We start from the raw sequence: 19906 nt of genomic DNA, 5'->3' as shown, positions 1-19906 counted from the left end.
GATCTTACCCGAATAAATGTCTGTAAATGCGCTTCGTGTCGGGCGGCTCTATGCCTCCACGTTGTGCATTTAAAATCCTTAAACGCACTGCAAACCGTTGATTATCCATTACTTACTGTATTACACACAAGAGACTCTATAACATCTCACTGTTACTGATTTATCATGTAGCTCAAAGCATTATGGGTAGAATCTCTCAGCAGTCTATTCTGATTCATCAACACAGTTTCACTGATGATCCAGACCAAACGTTAAACCCAGGATAGAGCGGCTGGGTGAATGTGGTGTGGACTGTGTGGATGAGGCTCATTGTGTCAGAGACGCTGTAGAAGGACAGAGTTCCTGCACTGTGATCCACAAACACTCCTATTCTACTGCTGATGGACTTTAAAGAGAGATAAGTCTCTATATTGTTGTGTATGAATGAGTATCTGGAGGGAGAGCAGAACAAACTCCAGGACTGATCATTAGCTCCAAACAAACACTCATCTTTTCCCTTTCTGCTGATGCTCTTATATGACACTGATATAGACACACCAATATTTCCACTCCACTCAATCCCCCAGTAAAAGCGTCCACACACACTCTCTCTACATAACACCTGAGGATAACGATTAAATCTGTCTGGATGGCGAGGATACGACTGATCTGTGTCAGTGAATGTAATCACTCTGTTGTTCTCAGACAGACGGAGGCGTTTATTCACTGTGTTCAGATCCAGAGTGAGCTGATGGGAATCTGACGGAGATTTAAAAAACATCAGAATCAGGGATTATGAATCTGTTTGATCTTTTCATGTAGCAGAATTCTTCATGTTCAGTGTATCATCAGTGTCTCAGTACAGATGACCAGATATCCTGTGCAAATCATCATTTACATCATCAGTTATAAAACTTTTCTTTCACCTTATACAGGAAGGGCTTGTTTGTACTGACTTACATTGTAGGATGGTTTCCTGGTTCCTGGTGCTGGGAACAATGTTGGTGAATGTGACTGTGGAAATCAACAGACATGAACAGTGTGATTCTCATGATCCTGCATCCATTCCTAAGACATTTCTAATATAATGTTCTCAATGATATGAGATGATGATGGACTCGTTTCTGAGAGCAGATGAATCTCCAGGACTTTACCTCTGTCTGAGATCTTCTTGAGCTCCTCTTTGCAGAAATCCTCCAGTTTGTCTCTCAGCTGATGGACAGATTCTCTCAGACCATCAAAAGAGACGAGAGAACTGAAGAAATCATCATTTACATCTGTAGATTCAGGAGGTGCTGAGAGAGACTGGAAACTCTAAAGAAAACAAAAAAATCAAAACTCATCAGCTCCACACTTCACCCAATAACCTGCACCAACATCAGATTTGACTGATTTTTAGTAACTCACCTCAATCCAGCACTTTTAAAGTATCAGCTTCTTTCTTCTCATATTCATTATATCACATTAGAGCTACAGATTCTAGTAATTGCCACTACACTATATGTGAACTTACTAGGAAATAGTTTGAATGATAAAACATCTGCTAAGAACATAAATGTCCATCTAACAGCTCAAGCACAATTTTGATGAAAGTTACTCAGAATTGGTACTATCGAGTTCACTGATTTCAAGCCACTCCCATTTTAGTCAGAGTCTGAGGTAGAGTTCATGGCCATGCTCCTACAGGCAGCCAAGAGTTGGAGGTGAATTCTCCACCTTCTCCTGAGCACTCACAGCTCGATGATTGGTATCTGGGCTCCAGACGTGACTCTCAGCCATTTTCCGCCTCAGTGTCATTCTTCCCAGAGGTCCATGAATAGCTCACCTAAACATCTCACAAACAAGCATGCTCAGTCAGTGCTAAACTGCCTGATATCCTTCAGGAGCAGAACAACGGTTCCTCTAAAGCAATTTCCTAGGGCATACGGCAGCCGCAGATATGATTCTGGGGTTGTTACATATAAGACCACTTTAGAACTGGTTGCACAGCCGGATCCCAAGATGGGCATGGCACCATGCTGCTCTCCGGGTCAGCGTTACCCCAGTTTGTCACAGTCTCTTCAGCCCTTGGTCAGACCCCGCATTTCTATGGGCAGGAGTGCCCTTAGAACAGGTGTCAAGGCATGTTGTTGTAACAACAGATGCCTCTGAATGGGTTGGGGAGCTGTATGCAACGGGCATGCAGCTTCGGGCTCCTGGATGGGACATTGGGATAGTAGAATATCAATTGCCTCGTCCACTGCTGCAAGAATATGCCGGTCCATACAGACAACACTGTGGCGGTAGCGTACATTAACCATCAAGGCAGAGTTTGCTCTTTTCACATGTCGTAACTCCCCCGCCACCTCATCCTTTGGAGTTAGACATAGCTCAATTTGCTGCATGCCATTCATGTTACGCTCAATAGTACAGCTGATGTACTCTCTCAACAGTTCACCCTCCCCAGAGAATAGAGACTCCATTCCCAGGTGGTTTAGCTGATTTGGAGTCGATTCAGGGAATCAATTCAGGTGGATCTGTTTGCTTCCTAGGAATCCTCGAATTGCTGGCTGTTTTATTCCCTGACCGCTCCCCTCGGTACGGATGCACTGGCACACAGCTGGCCCCCGGAGTTTATGCAAGTACGCCTTCCACATATTAAGCCTCCTTGCACAGACCCTGTCCAAGATCAGGGAGGACGAGAAGCAAGATCTGTTGGTTGTGCCGTTCTGGCCCACCCGGACCTTGTTTGGCAACCTCATGCTTCTCGCCAACAGCCCCTCGCTGAAGAATTCCCCTGAGGAGGGACCTTCTCTCTCAGGGAATGGGCACAATTTGGCACTCGCCCCCCGATCTATGGAACCTGCATGTTTGTCTTCTTGACGAGATGCAGCAGACCTCTCTGGCCTTTCTCAGGTCATGATAAATACTACCACTCAAGCTAGAGCCTCTTCTACTAGGACTACAGGACTATGCTTTGAAGTGAGATGCTGCCATAGCAGCAAATCACAATTTGATGAATGGTACATCCCTGATCATCAGGCTCCTGAGAGGTGCAAGACGACTTAATCTTCCAAGGTCGCACCTCATCCTCTCCTGGGATCTCTCCGTGGTTCTGGCGGGACTGCAGGGAGCCCCCTGACTCAGCAGAGCTGAAATTCCTGTCCCTCAGGACTTCACTCCTGGTGGCACTCACCTTAATCAAGAGGGTGGGGGACCTGCAAGCCCTCGTGGTCAACAAATCATGCCTTGAGTTTGGTCAAGTTGATTCTCAAGTTACCTTGAGACATCAGCCTGGTTATGTGCACAAGGTTCCCACCACTCCCTTTATGGACCAGGTGGTGAACTTGCAAGTGCTGCCCTCGGAGGAGGCAGGCCCAGCCCTTGCATTGCTGTGTCCTGTCTGCACTTTGCGCTCTAAACAGCTCTTTGTCTGTTTTAGAGGACAGCAGAAGGTAATGGGTGTCTCCAAATAGAGGTTGCCTTATTAGACGGTGGACGCCATCACCTTGGCATATTAGGCACATGGTGAGCCATGCTTCCTGGGAGTAAGAGCTCATTCCACTTGGAGTGTTGCCTCCTCCTGGGTCCTGGTACATGGCGCCTCTCTTGCAGGCATATGTAGAGCTGCAGGCTAGGTGACACCAAATAACCTTTTCAAGATTCTATAATCTTTGGGTGGAGCCCATTTCTTCCCGTGTGTTGGGTACAGATAGGCAATTTGCAGGAGTCCGGGCTAAGTGTCATGCTTGAGGCAGCATTCCTCTGGTAAGTATACGTTTGCTTGTTTCTCCAGTAGGTTGGGAAGGTTATGGATTGCAACTGCATTTTTTTAATTTACGTAACACAGTTCGGGTTGTGGCGCTTTCCATAGAGACCCCTAACTCAAAGTGACTGACTGAAAGGGAACATCTCGGTTATGTATGTAACCCTTATTACTTGAAGGAGGGAACGGAGACGTTACATCTCTTATGCCACAGCTTAAACTGTGCTGAAAGCCGGGATGCTTCTCGGCTTCTCAGCATAAATCTGAATGAGTGAATGCACACCACCATTTTATATACCCTTATGATCTCTGTTACCTGCAGGAACTGGATGTGATCCTGTGTGTGTGAAAGCTGCTCCAGCTCAGCGTCTCTCCTCCTCAGATCATTGATCTCCTGCTCCAGTCGCTCCAGTCGTCCTTCAGCTCGACTCACTGCTCGCTTTTCCTGATCTCTGATCAGCCGTATCAGCTCAAACATCCTCTCACTGTCCTCCACTGCTGTCTGTGCAGAGCGCTGTTAGGACACACAGTGATTCAGGCTTCAGTGGGACTGAAAGAGACAAGAGAGTCTGAAATGAGACAAACTTCTCTTCTTCTCCAGACTCACCTTATGAGACTCCACAGCCTCTCTCAGCTGCTGAACATATTTTTCTCTCTGCTGGATTCTGTGCTGGAACGTCTTCTGCGTCTCCTTCAGCTGCTTCTGCAGGACAAACAGATGATAGCGAATGTCAGAAAATACTGGCACTAAATCATCATGTGAACGGACGAATCTAGTAAAAGTGGAGCTGATAAGTAGGATCAAACTCTAGATGTAATGTTCAGTTACAATCATCATACATGAATTATCATAAAGATTAAGGCCTCTTTCTCAGTGCAAGTGTAAGTATTATAAAAGTGAAACGGACACATATGTAGAGCTTCACATTGACAGTGTTTTGTGTTCTGTGTAATTAAGCTGCTGTCAAACAACAGGTGAATAGTGCTCCATTATTTTATGTTGCTTAATCAAAGCCTACTTTAAGAAAGATTGTGCTGATAAAGGTTTATGGTGTATTTTCAGCAAACAGTGAAACTCTGCTTTCAGCTGCTGATCATTTCTGCTGTGGTGTTCGGTGTGAATGCTGTAAGCTGTTAATATGGGTGCTGTTATTATGGAGCAAAGAAATTTGTCATCATTGTTTAATAGAAATATTTTGAGTCGGGCTAGATCTGTGCTAGCTAATAATGATCATTTCCTGTTTACAGAGTTCTCTATGCTTCCTTCTGGTTCCCGATATAGATTGCCAAAGATGAAAAGTAATCGATATAAATATTCATTTGTCCCTTGTGCAATTAAGCTTTTAAATGGTTCTTGAGAAAATTTGTTAGGTATGTGATATTTATGTTTTTATGTATTGTATGAGTTCTGATTCTAGCTGCATCTACAGTAAATTGCCTGTAAGGGATTTTAATAAAGTTTGACCTTGAATATAAACACATATGAAACGAGTGTCAGCAATATTTCATCAGTGTTTACTTTTAAATACCTGTTTCCCTGTTCTCTGTGCTGCAGCTGACACAGTTTCGTGGTTTTTATGTTCATCCATACACAGCACACATATACATTTCTGATCAGTGCGACAGAAAACCTCAAGGATCCTCTCATGTTTCTGGCAGATCATCTCCTGCAGTCGTCCAGTGGCATCAGTCACTTTGTGTGGCTTACGTGAATGAAACTCCTCATGATGGTCAAAATGAGTTTGACAGTAAGATTCCTGACACATCAGACAGGACTTGACAGCTTTGTATTTTCTTCCAGTACAGACGTCACACTCCACATCTCCAGCTGCAGCGTAACAGTCAGCAGGACATTTCCTCTTCTTCAGTTTCTTCACCACTTCAGCCAGCATGGTGTTTCTAGCTAAAGCAGGTCTTGGACTGAAGGTCTGTCTGCACTGAGGGCAGCTGTAGACTCTCATCTGATCCTCATGATCCCAGCAGTCTGTAATACAGCTCTTACAGTAACTGTGTCCACAAGGAATAACCACTGGATCCTTCAGGAGATCCTGACATACTGCACATGTGAACTCCTCCTTATTTACTGAAATTCTGTCTTCTTCCATTTTACTGCATGAATACAGAGACACAAACACACTGCTCAACTACACCTCAGTTTCTCTTACCTCTAAAATCACGTGTTTCCTGTTTCCTGTTTCTGTGTTTGAGTGATGTGTTTGAACCATGTCTCTCTGTCTCACGCACACACACACACACACACACACACACACACACACACACACACACACACACACACACACACACACACACACAGGTATCATTATGGGTTAATTCTATAGGGGTAACGGTTTTCTCTTTACCCTAACTCTACACCTACTAAACTTACCCCTCACATAAAACTACATGCAATTTTTACATTAAAAAAAGTGTCCTCATAAACTGTTTACACTGTAGTATCCATGTCATTATACACATTTGTATCTTCATAAACCATATATTCCAGAACACACACACACTATCAGTGTATTTGTCACCAAGCAGGCCTCTGTGGTTCCCCCGATCAACACCAGAGGGCACTATCACTCTGGACTCTATTTCCCATAACCCCCAAGCACACCTGTGGCTCATTCCAGAGACTATTTGAGTGCATATGTGTGCTCTTCTCATTGCTAAGTCTTGTTTTGCCCCGACTGAGCGTTCTCTTTTAGAAATGGCAAAATAAAGCTTTGCAAAGCACCCAGACTTTCCCCTCAAAGTGGTTAATTACTGTAAACTTTTTAACACATTGCACACATGTGTTGAATGGCTTAAATCTTGTGGTCAACGGTGGAAAAAAACTGCCTTTACGCATAGATTGTGTGTCCTCGAGTGTTAGAAACCTCGGGCACAGAGACATACACCTTCTAAAACGCTCACTTGCCTTGATTTCTCCATAACACATTTACACGAGCTGACAAACAGAAGCCTGAAGACAACAAAATTTGCACTATTAATTGCATTATTACACACTATTTTCCCTATGTAATACTGTAAAGCTGCTTTGACTGTCTGTATTGTTAAAAGGGCTACATAAATAAAGGTGACTTGACTTGGCGCCCTTTTATACTTCGGGGGCGCTCACTCATAACATCATGGGCTATGTGGACCAATAGGTCTAGAGTTTTTTCAGACATGCTTCAGATACCGGTCCCGCTGCCGACAGTCCTCAAAGTGTCCACTAGATGATATAGTGCCTTGTTTTCTCTCGGGGGACCAAGGTTATGTGTGGAATCCAAAACGTTTTCTCATGAACAGCATTTTAATTTTGTCATCGTAACAAAAGTTGTCTTGTGATCTCGACATAATCGTTGTAGCATGTTCTACATGAACGCAACATAATAACAGCTTATTAATTAACAATGTGCAGATGCACAAATAAAGATATAGGTACAAACAGAATAATATACAGTGATGGCAACATTGGTTTTGATATGCAATGAGGTTAGTAGATCACACCGAATGCAATTATGGTAATGAAACTGTGATGAGTCATGGAGCAGTAAGAACGGAATGATAACAGATACACTTTCAAGCAAATCAATCACATTTACTCATGCATTTAACATTTATAAGTTAATTAAATGTCCGTAATGAACAGCACAGATCATAAATCAGCACAAATACATCTACAGTAAGGTGGATATATAATATACAACTCCCCATCAGTCATATTTAGTTCTATACTGCCACCTGTTGGCGCTGTTGTGTAACTTAGAGAACAACTCTTTTGCTATGTCGAGATCACAAAATAAATTTTGTTAATGGGAAAACTGGTTATGGGTATATTGAGATCACAAGAAAATTAAGTCATGATAACAAGAAAAATTTTGTAATGTCGAGATCACAAGAAAATTAAGTCATGATAACAAGAAAACAATTTATGTCAAGATGACAAGAAAATTAAGTTGTGATAACAAAAACAACTCATGTCAAGATGACAAGAAAATTAAGTTGTGATAACAAGAAAACAACTCATTATGTCAAGATTACAAAAAATTAAGCTGTGATAAGGAGAAAACTCGTTATGTCAAGAAGACAAGAAAATTAAGTTGTGATAACAAGAAAACAACTCTGGTTATGTCAAGATTACAAAAAAATAAGCTGTGATAAGGAGAAAACTCGTTATGTCAAGATGACAAGAAAATTAAGTTGTGATAACAAGAAAACAACTCATTATGTCAAGATTACAAAAAAATAAGCTGTGATAAGGAGAAAACAACTTGTTATGTCGAGATCACAAGAAAATTAAGTCGTGATAACGAGAAAACAACTCATTATGTCAAGATTACAAAAAATTAAGTTGTGATAAGGAGAAAACAACTCTGGTTATGTCAAGATTACAAAAAAATAAGTTGTGATAAGGAGAAAACAACTCTGGTTATGTCAAGATTACAAAAAATTAAGCTGTGATAAGGAGAAAACAACTCGTTATGTCAAGATGACAAGAAAATTAAGTTGTGATAACAAGAAAACAACTCCTCATGTCAAGATTACAAAAAATTAAGTTGTGATAAGGAGAAAACAACTTGTTATGTCGAGATCACAAGAAAATTAAGTCATGATAAGGAGAAAACAACTCATGTCAAGATGACAAAAAAATTAAGTTGTGATAACAAGAAAACAACTCATTATGTCAAGATTACAAAAAATTAAGCTGTGATAAGGAGAAAACTCGTTATGTCAAGATGACAAGAAAATTAAGTTGTGATAACAAGAAAACAACTCTGGTTATGTCAAGATTACAAAAAAATAAGCTGTGATAAGGAGAAAACTCGTTATGTCAAGATGACAATAAAATTAAGTTGTGATAACAAGAAAACAACTCATTATGTCAAGATTACAAAAAATTAAGCTGTGATAAGGAGAAAACAACTTGTTATGTCGAGATCACAAGAAAATTAAGTTGTGATAAGGAGAAAACAACTCATTATGTCAAGATTACAAAAAAATTAAGTTGTGATAAGGAGAAAACAACTCTGGTTATGTCAAGATTACAAAAAATTAAGCTGTGATAAGGAGAAAACTCGTTATGTCGAGATCACTAGAAAATTAAGTTGTGATAACAAGAAAACAACTCTGGTTATGTCAAGATCACAAGAAAATTAAGTCATGATAATGAGAAAACAACTCATGTCAAGATTACAAAAAATTAAGCTGTGATAAGGAGAAAACAACTCGTTATGTCAAGATGACAAGAAAATTAAGTTGTGATAACAAGAAAACAACTCCTCATGTCAAGATTACAAAAAATTAAGCTGTGATAAGGAGAAAACAACTTATGTCGAGATCACAAGAAAATTAAGTCATGATAAGGAGAAAACAACTCTGGTTATGTCGAGATCACAAGAAAATTAAGTCGTGATAAGGAGAAAACAACTCATTATGTCAAGATTACAAAAAAAATAAGTTATGATAAGGAGAAAATAACTCTGGTTATGTCGAGATCACAAGAAAATCAAGTTGCAACAACAAGAAAACAGTGCTTCACTGTGAGATGTTTCGGTTTTTTGATACAAGCTTTGAAGCCTCGGTGCCGAACGTCACATCACTATTCTCTCTGTTAACAACATTTTGCTACCTACCTTGATATCTTCATTAAAAAAGGAAATAATTCAATCAGGTAAAGCTTTAAGCATAAAAGGTTCATGGGTGTTGGCTTCATGACTTTACAAACATTTGACATATTAAATATCATTCCGTGTCTATTTCTATGTTCAGCAAATAGTCATATGCTTTTTTCAAATAATTAAATGTTTTCTTATCCAAACTGTTGGATTTCTTAATTAGAGTAATGAAATTAACAATAAACTTCTACTCAGCCAACAGCAGTATGGCTCGCAAAATAACAAAGATTAGATAAAGAGGAGATCGTTTTTGTGTTGTGCCTTTCCTCAGATCAATGATGATCAATGATGGCCAATGCAGCAGCCAAACCCAGGATTGGTGTGTCTGTGAGAAGATCTGGAGTGGATATTGAGTGCACCAACATGTACCTCACAGGCCCTGGACTGGATGAAACTGTCTAAAACCCCCTACAAATCAAGCAGTGGCAGGAAAGGGGTGCCGTTTATTTCCTCTTTATTTTCAAATGTATTGTATTCTTTGGACAGTAAGGGAGGCAGTATCTTCATTGTACTTTTCTTTTTTTTCTGATATTAGCATGATTAGAATTTGAGGAGAGTAGGCAGGAAGTTAGAAGGCTTTGGTTTATTATTTTAGCAGGAGGCAGAGTGTAAAATGTGATGATTAATGGAATGTAAGTGGATGGTGAAGGTTTAAAGCAGGTTGTTGTCTGTGTTACAAGCTAATGCAAATAGAAATTAAAGTGCAAAAGAACAAGGCGGCTTCATTTTTTGATTGTTACTGTTTTGAAAAGTACTACTTGTTATACTACAGAGTCAGCAAATTTATTATATTATTTTGTGTGTGTGTGTGTGTGTGTGTGTGTGTGTGTGTGTGTGTGTGTGTGTGTGTGTGTGTGTGTGTGTGTGTGTGTGTGTGTGTGAGAGAGAGAGTTCTCTATTCTCTGTCAGTGGAGGCTGATACAGTGTATCTGCTGTTACTATGGTTACTGTGGTAAAGTGTCAGTGTGATGTGAGACTGTGGCTCCCTCTGCTGGCCACACTGTCAATCACTAAATCAAGATCACATATGAATAATTTAAATCCGTAACTAAACCACTTCTTCACAACACTTCCAAAGACAGAATGAGTCCTGAACAATGAGAATCAGAAAATGATCAAAGTTATTAGTTATTACTACATCTAGCAATATTTTATCATATTTTAATATTTTAAAGAATATAACATTTACAACACTGAAGGTTTTGTGCGCTTATGACACTATATTTTGTGTTTAATTATTTTAAGATTAAAAAACTACTAAAATACTAGCTTTTAGTGCTTGTTTGCATGTTTCTGATACAGTGGCAAAGTCAACATTTTTGCTCTTCTAACCAGAATAATCAATCAAGTACAAGCTTGATTAGCTGGTTCAGGTGTGTCTAATTGGGGTTGGAGCTAAACTCTGCAGGCCCCCGGGCAGGGGCGCCGCTCGCAATTTTGGGCCCTATGACAAAATATGAGGTTGGGCCCCCCCTACCACACAAAAGCAGATCTCTGGGGGCCCCTAAAAGGCGTGGGCCCTTAGAATTGTCCTAACTTACCCCCCCTTAGCGGCGCCCCTGCCCCCAGGCCTCCAGGACCGAGTTTGGGCACCCGTCTTTACCCCAAAAATTATGTAGTACCGACAGTGACCAGAAGAGGTCAAACTAACCAAAGGATCAGGGCCTGTATTCACAAAACATCTTAATGCTAAAAGTAGCTCATAACTTGCAGATTTGGGAGAAAATCTTAAAAATAATGGCCATCAGTCCTAAATTTAAGACTTCTAAATTTTTACTCTAAGAATATTATTTTACAGAGTTTTAGCATTAAAACTAGCTCCTAAATCCATGAAGCATTAGGAATAGTGAAGAGGACTTCTAAGTCACTAAGAAGACCAAATAACAAACTATCCTCCCTGCTGAAAAAAACAATACAACACAGAGGTTGCTGATTTCCACTACAAATGCCATTACAAACATTGCAAACCAATTTGTAACTGTTAAACCATTAAAACGATTTCTTGAGTGCTTTGAGACATATTTTATTAGGATTTAGTGGTTTTAGCAAGCCAATTACCAAAGGTGACCAATTACCAACAGAGACCAACAGGCACCATCACAGTTACCAATAAACAAGTACAATTTCCACTATAACCAGTAAAACTATCAACAATTATATTATGGTTTCTTTTGTTTTTTTTTCAGCAGCGCTAAAATGGCTGTTGCTAGCAATCTGCCTGAGAATGTAAACATTTAAGAAACACTCTCTGTTTGTTTGCACACATATGTTTTCCCATCTCTTTTGTTTTTGAAGGTTATCCCAACAAGTTAACAAGTTGGGCAAGAAGTAACATCTGTTCTAGCATCCAGTTTGGTTTTCTTATACATTTGCATGTCTTACTATGAGAAGCACACATGTAAGAGGCTGACAATCAGCTGAACATATAATTGTTTAATTAGTGACTCTCTAAGCCTGCAATTTAAACAATCTTTTTTTTTTTTTTTTTTTTTTGATTGTGGCAACATTTTTATTTTTTAAACTTTTGATTGAATATGGCAACATAATATCATGCTCTACAATATTTCTATGAATAAATCTCTGACAGAGACCCCTTCCCCATCAGCCAATCACTGTGTGCATAGTTAATAAGCATCAACCCCGCCCCTACTCTTATCTTAAAACTTCTCTCTATTCCTTTTAGAAGTTTGTCTCAGCAGCTTTGTGAATAGGTTTTAAAAGAAAACTCGTAGCTAAACACTTTGACTGATATTTAGGAGAACTCTTAGTGGTAAGATAAAACGTTTTATGAATACAGGCCCAGATGTGGTAAAAAATAGTTAAACATGTTTATATCCATTGTGAAAAATAATACCTTGTTTAATGATGCAGAAATTCGAAGGGAACTCTATCCTGAGGTTGAATACATGGAAAGAAACACAAGCAACACACTACAATTCAAAAGTCACTGAATTAAAAAAAGGAAAAAAACTACTTCTCTTCACCATGAACGTTGAGTTATATATTTTAAATAAATCCTGTTCTTTCGAACTTTCTATGTCAAATAATCGCGAAAAATAAAACATATGACGGTTTCCACAAAAATACTGTGCAACACAATTTTTTTCAACATTGATAATAATCAGAATCAGAACATGTTTGTTGAGCAGCAAATCAGTATAATAATTATTTCTGAAGGATCACAGAAATAAATGACTGTTTAACAGATATTCACATAGAAAACAGCTGTTTTAAATTCTAATAAATTTTCACAATTTGTACTGTATTTTTTACCAAATAAATGCAGCCTTGATGAGCAGAAAAGACTTATTTTAAAAACATGAACACATTTTATTTATATATATATAACGGAGCACAAACTAACATGGAGTTAGATGTAACACTTGTGGTTTAAATTTTCCACACATGCTAGCATACCTACATTTAAAGCATTTACTAGTTGCGATAGCAATACTATTCAGAGAATAAAATGCGCCAAAATTCAGAAGTCTTTTGAAGATATCTCTGAATATTTATTTTACCATAGTAAAAGTACATTTAGTAAATTTCTGGCTGAAGTTAATTTTTTATCTCAGTTTTTAATATTAATTTTAAACAAGACAAATCTGCTATTTTTTTAATCTTCAATCTGTTATTTATCAGTTTATTAATGCTTCGCAAACCAGCAAAAGACACTAACCTGTTTTTAAATCTCAATGGTGCAGATGGGGAACGTTGTAACACTGCATTACAATGTGCATCGCTGTTATTAAACTATGCTATTCTATGACATTAGTGATGTAATTTACACCATTTACTTTTATGGATTTTAATGAGAAACCACAAGAAACAGGTGAATAAAGACTGACAGTCAATGTTTAAATGTTCAGAAATGATTATTTCAAGAAATGTAAAGCATTTTGTCTGGTTTATGTGTGTGGTGTTCTATGAGAGCTGTGTGTGGTGTGGAGGGACTGGAGTGTTTGTCTGAATGTCTAAAAGTGTTTTATCTATTTGGCTACATTGTTTTGTGTGTTGCAATCAGGGCCGTTCCAAACATAGCTGCAATGTGTTCATTGTCAAACTCCAAAATTCGATTATTTTTAATTCTTAAAAAAATGCCATTATTTTATTTGAAAAAGTTAGTACAATTTTTTTAAATTGACAAAATATTAGTTTGTCATATATTTTTTTCATTCGACCAGATAACATTTGAAGCTGTCATATGGTTATGTTACAACGTGCCCCTTTAGATGTTACAATGTATCCACCCACGGGGCATATTGTAACATTTCACTTCCTTTCTTTTGAGGTAAATAACGGAAAAAAAAGATACACTGTAATTATGAAACAAAGCGACATAGACAATTGTGAAATTAATGTGGATAATAAATTATACTCTGAACTCCACATAGATTTAAACAAATTGAGAAATTCAAAACGTGTTAGATTGTGCCCCGCACTCATACACACGTATTTATGTGTAGTAATTGGTTTGTGAGTGTCTCTGTGTAAAGCGACCACACACGATCTGAAGGGTTTAAATCCGTCAGTGTGTGTTTTACTGAGAATCGTCATTCCTCTGCACTACAGTCATATTTGCTCCTGGAAGAGCGAGTGAGGTAATGTGTGTCCGAGGAACTGATCCGCAACACACACTCACACACACACACACACACACACACACACACTCCTGTGATAAGACACACTGCACTGACTCTGAGTGTGTGTGTGAGTGACGGTGTGTTTGTTTTGCTGGCGTGTTAACGAGGCTCTGGGAACGTTAGCGAGAGAGCTGCACTGATACGCTACATTGCTCTTTATGACGGCCCTCCATTGTGCTGAGAGCCGTATGACTTTATTACAGAGGAAACACCGTGTGAGAGAGAGACTGTGTGTTGGTGGGCCGCTGATGAACACACACATATGGAACTCATCATTCAGTGAGTGAAGAGCTGCTGTCTGACCTCTGAACACGGACGTCTTCATGTAGGACACGTGTGTGAAAACACGCAGATCACAAACGCTTCATACTTCATGTTCCCACTCAAGAATCTACTGGAGGAGTCTGAGGGTCTGAAGAGCAAGCAGTTTGCAGTAGTTGTTAGGATTCAGAGAGTCTTTACCTCAATCATCTGATGCTGATTTTTATGAGACTAAACCCCATCCAGGATCTTCAGCAGTGGGTCAAATCTAGACTTTTTTTGTCAGCTGAAGCCCTTCGAGCTAAAAAAAAAATGGCCCTGAGATTTAACAATTTACCAAGACATGCAGATGTTTACAGCTCTCTGATGACAGTTTATGGTCACATCACATCTTTATTAGTAACTTTTGTTGATTTTAATTTGTTAATTGCATTTATTTCAAATAAAATATTTTACTTTTTTGATGTGTTTTATTCTAATGACCTGCCCAACTCAATCCGAGTCCTTAGCCATCTTCAAGAAACGGCGAAAAGCACATCTCTTCCATCTTTATTTGACCCTCTAACTCTAGCACTCTCTATTCTAGTTCTATTCTTTAAAAAAATAAATCTTGATCATAGGCTTGCACTCTATTCATAAAAAACCTAACACTGCCTTTTCCATTCTTTTTGCATTCTATTTATTTGTTTTCTTTCTATTTATTATATAATTAACAAAAAAAGGCTTTGAACACTAGCTTGCTCTATTCTTTTTCTATTCTGTATATCTGTATATACATGTTTTCTACTTATTTCATTCAACAAACCTTGCTACATATGCATTAGACTGAGACTTGTCATCGCACTTCCATATCATTGCTCTTTTGTTAATTTTGATTGCTTCCATTGTCCTCATTTGTAAGTCACTTTGGATAAAAGCATCTGCTATTACTAAATGTGAATTATGTATTTATTTTAATTGTATTTTGATTGTAATTGTTATAAAATTATTTATTTGCTTTAATGGTATTTATTTTACATTTATTTATTTTATTTAAAATAAAATATTTAACCTTTTTGGCAAGTGTTTTGTTTAAAAATGATTTTTTATTGTATTTTTTGTTTTGTTTTTTAATTTCAAATGATTTATGTCATTTGTATTTATTTCAAATAAATTATTTCACTGTTTAGTAAGTGTTTTATTCTGTATTTATTTCAATTGTATTTATTTCAAAATTATTTAATTTAAATTTATTTCATAAAAGATATTTTACTTTGTATTATTTTGGTTGTATGTGTTTTAAGGTTATTTATGTGTGAGGGTATTTTAATAAATTTTTTTAATTATTTATGCAGATTGTATTGATTTTAAATAAACTATTTCAATTTTTAGAAAGTATTTTATTATGATAATTTCTTATAAATGTATGTTTTGATTGAATTATTTAAATTTATTTCATTAAAAATATTTTACTTTGTAGTTATGTTGAATGGATTTGTTTCAAATAAAAATTTTCACTATTTCACTACAATGTTAATTGTGTTAAATATAAATATTTGTTTTACTTTTTAGTTTAAATAATTAATTAATAGATTTTCATTGACTCTAGATTATTTATCGATCCATAAGAGCTGTGTGTGTGTGTGTGTGTGTGTGTGTGTGTGTGTGTGTGTGTGGTATTCAGTGGGTGGCAGGTCTCTCTTCTGCTCTTCATGGATGAAGTGTTATGGTTTTGAGCGCCAGAGCAGCTCCAGTTGGACTCAGAGCGTCTGATGTGCTGCTTTCACAAATAAACGTCTGTACAGCAGCCATCAGACACACAGTCATGAGGAATGAGTCTGAACATCTACTCTTACAGTTGTGTTCATTATGAACTCAGCCAGACTTCATCTGCATTTGAACTGGTGAATCTGAGTCCGTGTGACGTCAGTAAAGCATTGTGCACTGACCTATGTGCAGAGAAAAATATCTCAGCCTGTCCTGCTCTGGGAACTGATCCCATAATGGAGTCAAAGGTCAGAGGTCAAACACATCACCCACGTCTGGAGCTTCCTCAATGCACAATAGTTTTGCATGATATAGCAGTCCCAGGGCAGCGTTACATACGAGATACCTAGACATGACCAGGGGTCTCGCACTGATTATTAATATGCAAATCAGTGGAGCAGGACCAATGAGATCACACTGTGGGCGGAGCTACAGATGAGACACTGAAGATTAGTCATGATTGACAGCTGGAGGTCAAAAATGTGTGTAAGTGTGTGTTCTGACCAAGAAACTCTCCCTCGCTCAGATCGTATTTGTGTCTCGGAGAAACACCTACGATATGAATGAGATCTCTCGTGTTTCTTTCCTGTGGGATCTTCACTTTCACATCACTGAGGGATATAATAACAAACTTGACTGACAAAGAAAGAAAGTGTTAAAGGAAAAAGAGAGACGATCCACTCAAGAGTGTGTGTGAGTGAGAGCAGAGACTAAACAAAGCGCAGTGGGGAATCTCATTGTTTTGGAGAATCAAACACTCACTCACACACTCACACACACACACACACACACACACACACACACAGCTGTATACATCTGATGGACAGGTGTCAATCATCTTACAAATAAATCTGTCACTAGCTCCTGCTCAGGACCAGCCTATAATCAGCTCATGAACAACTAAGCACCAGCTACCATGCTTAAAACAGCCTATGAAGCATATGAAGCATAAAACAGCATATGAAGTTTTTTCAACAGAGTAAATCCACATTAGCATAAACTCCGCCTCTGATGACATCACAACACCCCACCCCCCACACACACACACACATACTGTTTCCATGAGGATTTTAAAGCTAATAAGGAGTGACATTAATCCGGAAGAGGAGACGGGAGAATCACTGCAGCACACGTCACACACAGCTGAAACAACACACACACACACACACACACACACACACACACACACACACACACACACACACACACACGACTGACGACTGACGGGAAAATCTCTCATGCTGTTTTTCCCACATGACAACTTTTAACACTAATGAGCTCTGATGTGCGGATACACAGATGAATGATTGACAGCTGTAATTACAGTGTCAGCAACTGGAGGTTAAAGAGTGAAAGTACAGTCACACAAAGTAGAATCTTGTGTAACACTTTAGAATACGGATCCGTCATTGATGAATAACTACACAGGAACAAATGACTAATGCACTACTAACATTATAGTAATTACTATTAACAAACAAGACATTCTGATTAACGAATCAGTAAATAATAGTGCTCAGCTGAAAGTGGTAGTTCACTATTAGCTAATCAGTAACTATTTTTTCAAATCTCCCAAATAACTACTAAGAATTACTACACAGTAAAAAGTTTTCACCAGATTCAACTTAAAAACCTAAGTTCAGCAGCTGCCTTAAGTTTTTAAGTTAAATCATATTAAAACTACAAGTCAATTTAACTTATTTTAAAACTGAGTTGATTTAACTTGTGAGTTGAAGTGACTTAAGTTGATTTAACTTAAAATTTTAAGGCAGCTGCTAAACTTAAGTGTTTAGGTTGAAACTGGTGAAAACTTTTTACAGTGTATATACAGGTTCATAATTAATATAAATAATGCAAAATGTACAATTAATTCTGAAAGTAAAAATCATAGTAACCCACTAGTAATGAGTCAAGAATTACCAAATACTTCAGAAGGGATTACTAATTATTTGGATCTGTATTCTAAAGTGAAGATCATGATAACTCCCTAGTAATGACTGAAATCATTGTAAGCTTTTGAGCTATATGTTATCTTTTGGATAGTAATGACACAAGTGTTACTACATCCTTCTAAAGGAATTACTAATTATTTGGATCCGTATTCTAAAGGGTCACTAGTAATGACTAAAGTCATTCAAAACTACTGAGGTTTTTGTAAGGTTATGGATAGTAATATTTCAGATGGCTTTAGTAACACTTAAGTCGTTACTAGAGGGTTACCATGATCTTCACTTTAGAATACGGAATTCTTAGTAGTTCTTTGGGAGATATGAAAAAAATAGTAGTTACTGATTAGCTAATAGTGAACTACCACTTTCAGCTGAGCACTATTATTTACTGATTCTTTAATCAGAATTTCTTGTTAGTTAATAGTAGTTACTATAATGTTAGTAGTGCATTAGTCATTTGTTCCTGTGTAGTAATTCATTAATGACGGAACCGTATTCTAAAGTGTTACCAAAACTTGTCTTTTAACTGATCTGAATAATAACTATATCTTCTGTAAAGCTGCTTTACAGCTATCTATTGTATCCACCTTATTTTTCCCATAAGACCCATTCCTGAATGTAATTTCTGGCTTCCAGTGTACTTTGCTTCCAGCTATTTTCAGCTGTACCAAAACATTGATTGATATTGCAACCAGGTGTGTCTTAACATATTATTTTAATGTATTATCTAAATTATGAACACACCGATTTTTTATGGCAAACAGTTTTACCATTTACTGCACTTTGTTATTCTTCTTGCTATTTCCCATTCACAGATAATAAACTGGAAGTCTCACACATTTCTGCATTGAAAAATAAGTTGTAGAAAGCACTGTAGAAATAAATTAAAAACACTGTAGAAAGGCTTGTAATGTTTTTTTTTAAATAAGTATCTTATGCTCATTCATACTGCGTTTATTTGATAAAAATACATAAAATAACAATATTGCAAAATGTTATTACAATATAAAATATTTATTTTTATATACTTTAAAATATAATTTTAAAAGCTGAATTTTCATCAGCTGTTACTCCAGTCTTAAGTGTCACATGATCCTTCAGAAATCATTCTAATATGCTGATTTATTGTTAGAATTATCAATGTTGGAAACAGTTGTGCTGCCAAATTTTTATTTTATTTTTTTGGAATCTGTGATTCTTTTTTTCAGGATACTTTGATGAATAACAAGTTAAAAAGAATGGCATTTATTCAAAATATAAATATTTTCTAACAATATATGTCTATACCATAACACATCCTTGGTGAAAAAAGTATTAATTTCTTAGAAAAAAAGAAAGAATAAAAATTTAAAACCAAACTTTTAAACAGTAGTGTATATTGAGAAAACCTTTCTGTTTTAAATAAATGCTGTTCTTTTCAACCTTTTATTGATCAAAGAATCCTAAAATTGGTATCACAATAAAGTTGACTTTGACAGCTTCCAAAAGAGTATTAAGCAACACAACTGTTTTCAACATTGATAATAAATCAGAATATTAGAATGATTTCTGAAGGATCATGTGACATGATAATGATGCTGAAAATGTATCTTTGTCAAGTCAAGATTATTTATACAGCGCTTTTTACAATACAAGTTGTGTCAAAGCAACCTTACAGCATTAAAATAATAAAGTAAAATGTCAATAATAATGCAAGAGTTCCATATTGCAACAAAGTCAAATTGGGGAGGACTCATCTGGTTCCCATGGTCTTGTGCCGGTGGCCATTTAGGGTAGGAGTTCTTTCTTGATGATCTGTCTCTTGTCATCTAGTTGACATGGTATCCGCTGACATTCGGCTGTAGGTGTTGATCCACCATCTGCTCTTGGTTTGGACTGGATCCGGGGGACTGCAGTGACCATCTGATCTGGATACGGACT

General features: G+C 37.4%; 1 protein-coding gene across 1 annotated transcript; it reads right to left on the bottom strand.

The window, feature by feature from the left end:
• Positions 1 to 93: 93 nt before the first annotated feature.
• LOC141334040 (E3 ubiquitin/ISG15 ligase TRIM25-like) lies at positions 94 to 5829 on the bottom strand. Its single transcript, XM_073839195.1, has 6 exons — positions 5254 to 5829; positions 4332 to 4427; positions 4041 to 4238; positions 1134 to 1293; positions 940 to 993; positions 94 to 738 (listed from the first exon to the last, which is right to left on the bottom strand). The coding sequence occupies exons 1-6, from the start codon at positions 5827 to 5829 to the stop codon at positions 218 to 220; spliced, it is 1605 nt and encodes a 534-aa protein (XP_073695296.1). The 3' UTR covers positions 94 to 217.
• Between the last annotated feature and the right edge of the window lie 14077 nt (positions 5830 to 19906).

Source organism: Garra rufa, chromosome 4, assembly GCF_049309525.1.
Source record: "Garra rufa chromosome 4, GarRuf1.0, whole genome shotgun sequence".
Taxonomy (NCBI): Eukaryota; Metazoa; Chordata; class Actinopteri; order Cypriniformes; family Cyprinidae; genus Garra; species Garra rufa.
This window is presented reverse-complemented; position numbering and strand designations above follow the sequence as displayed.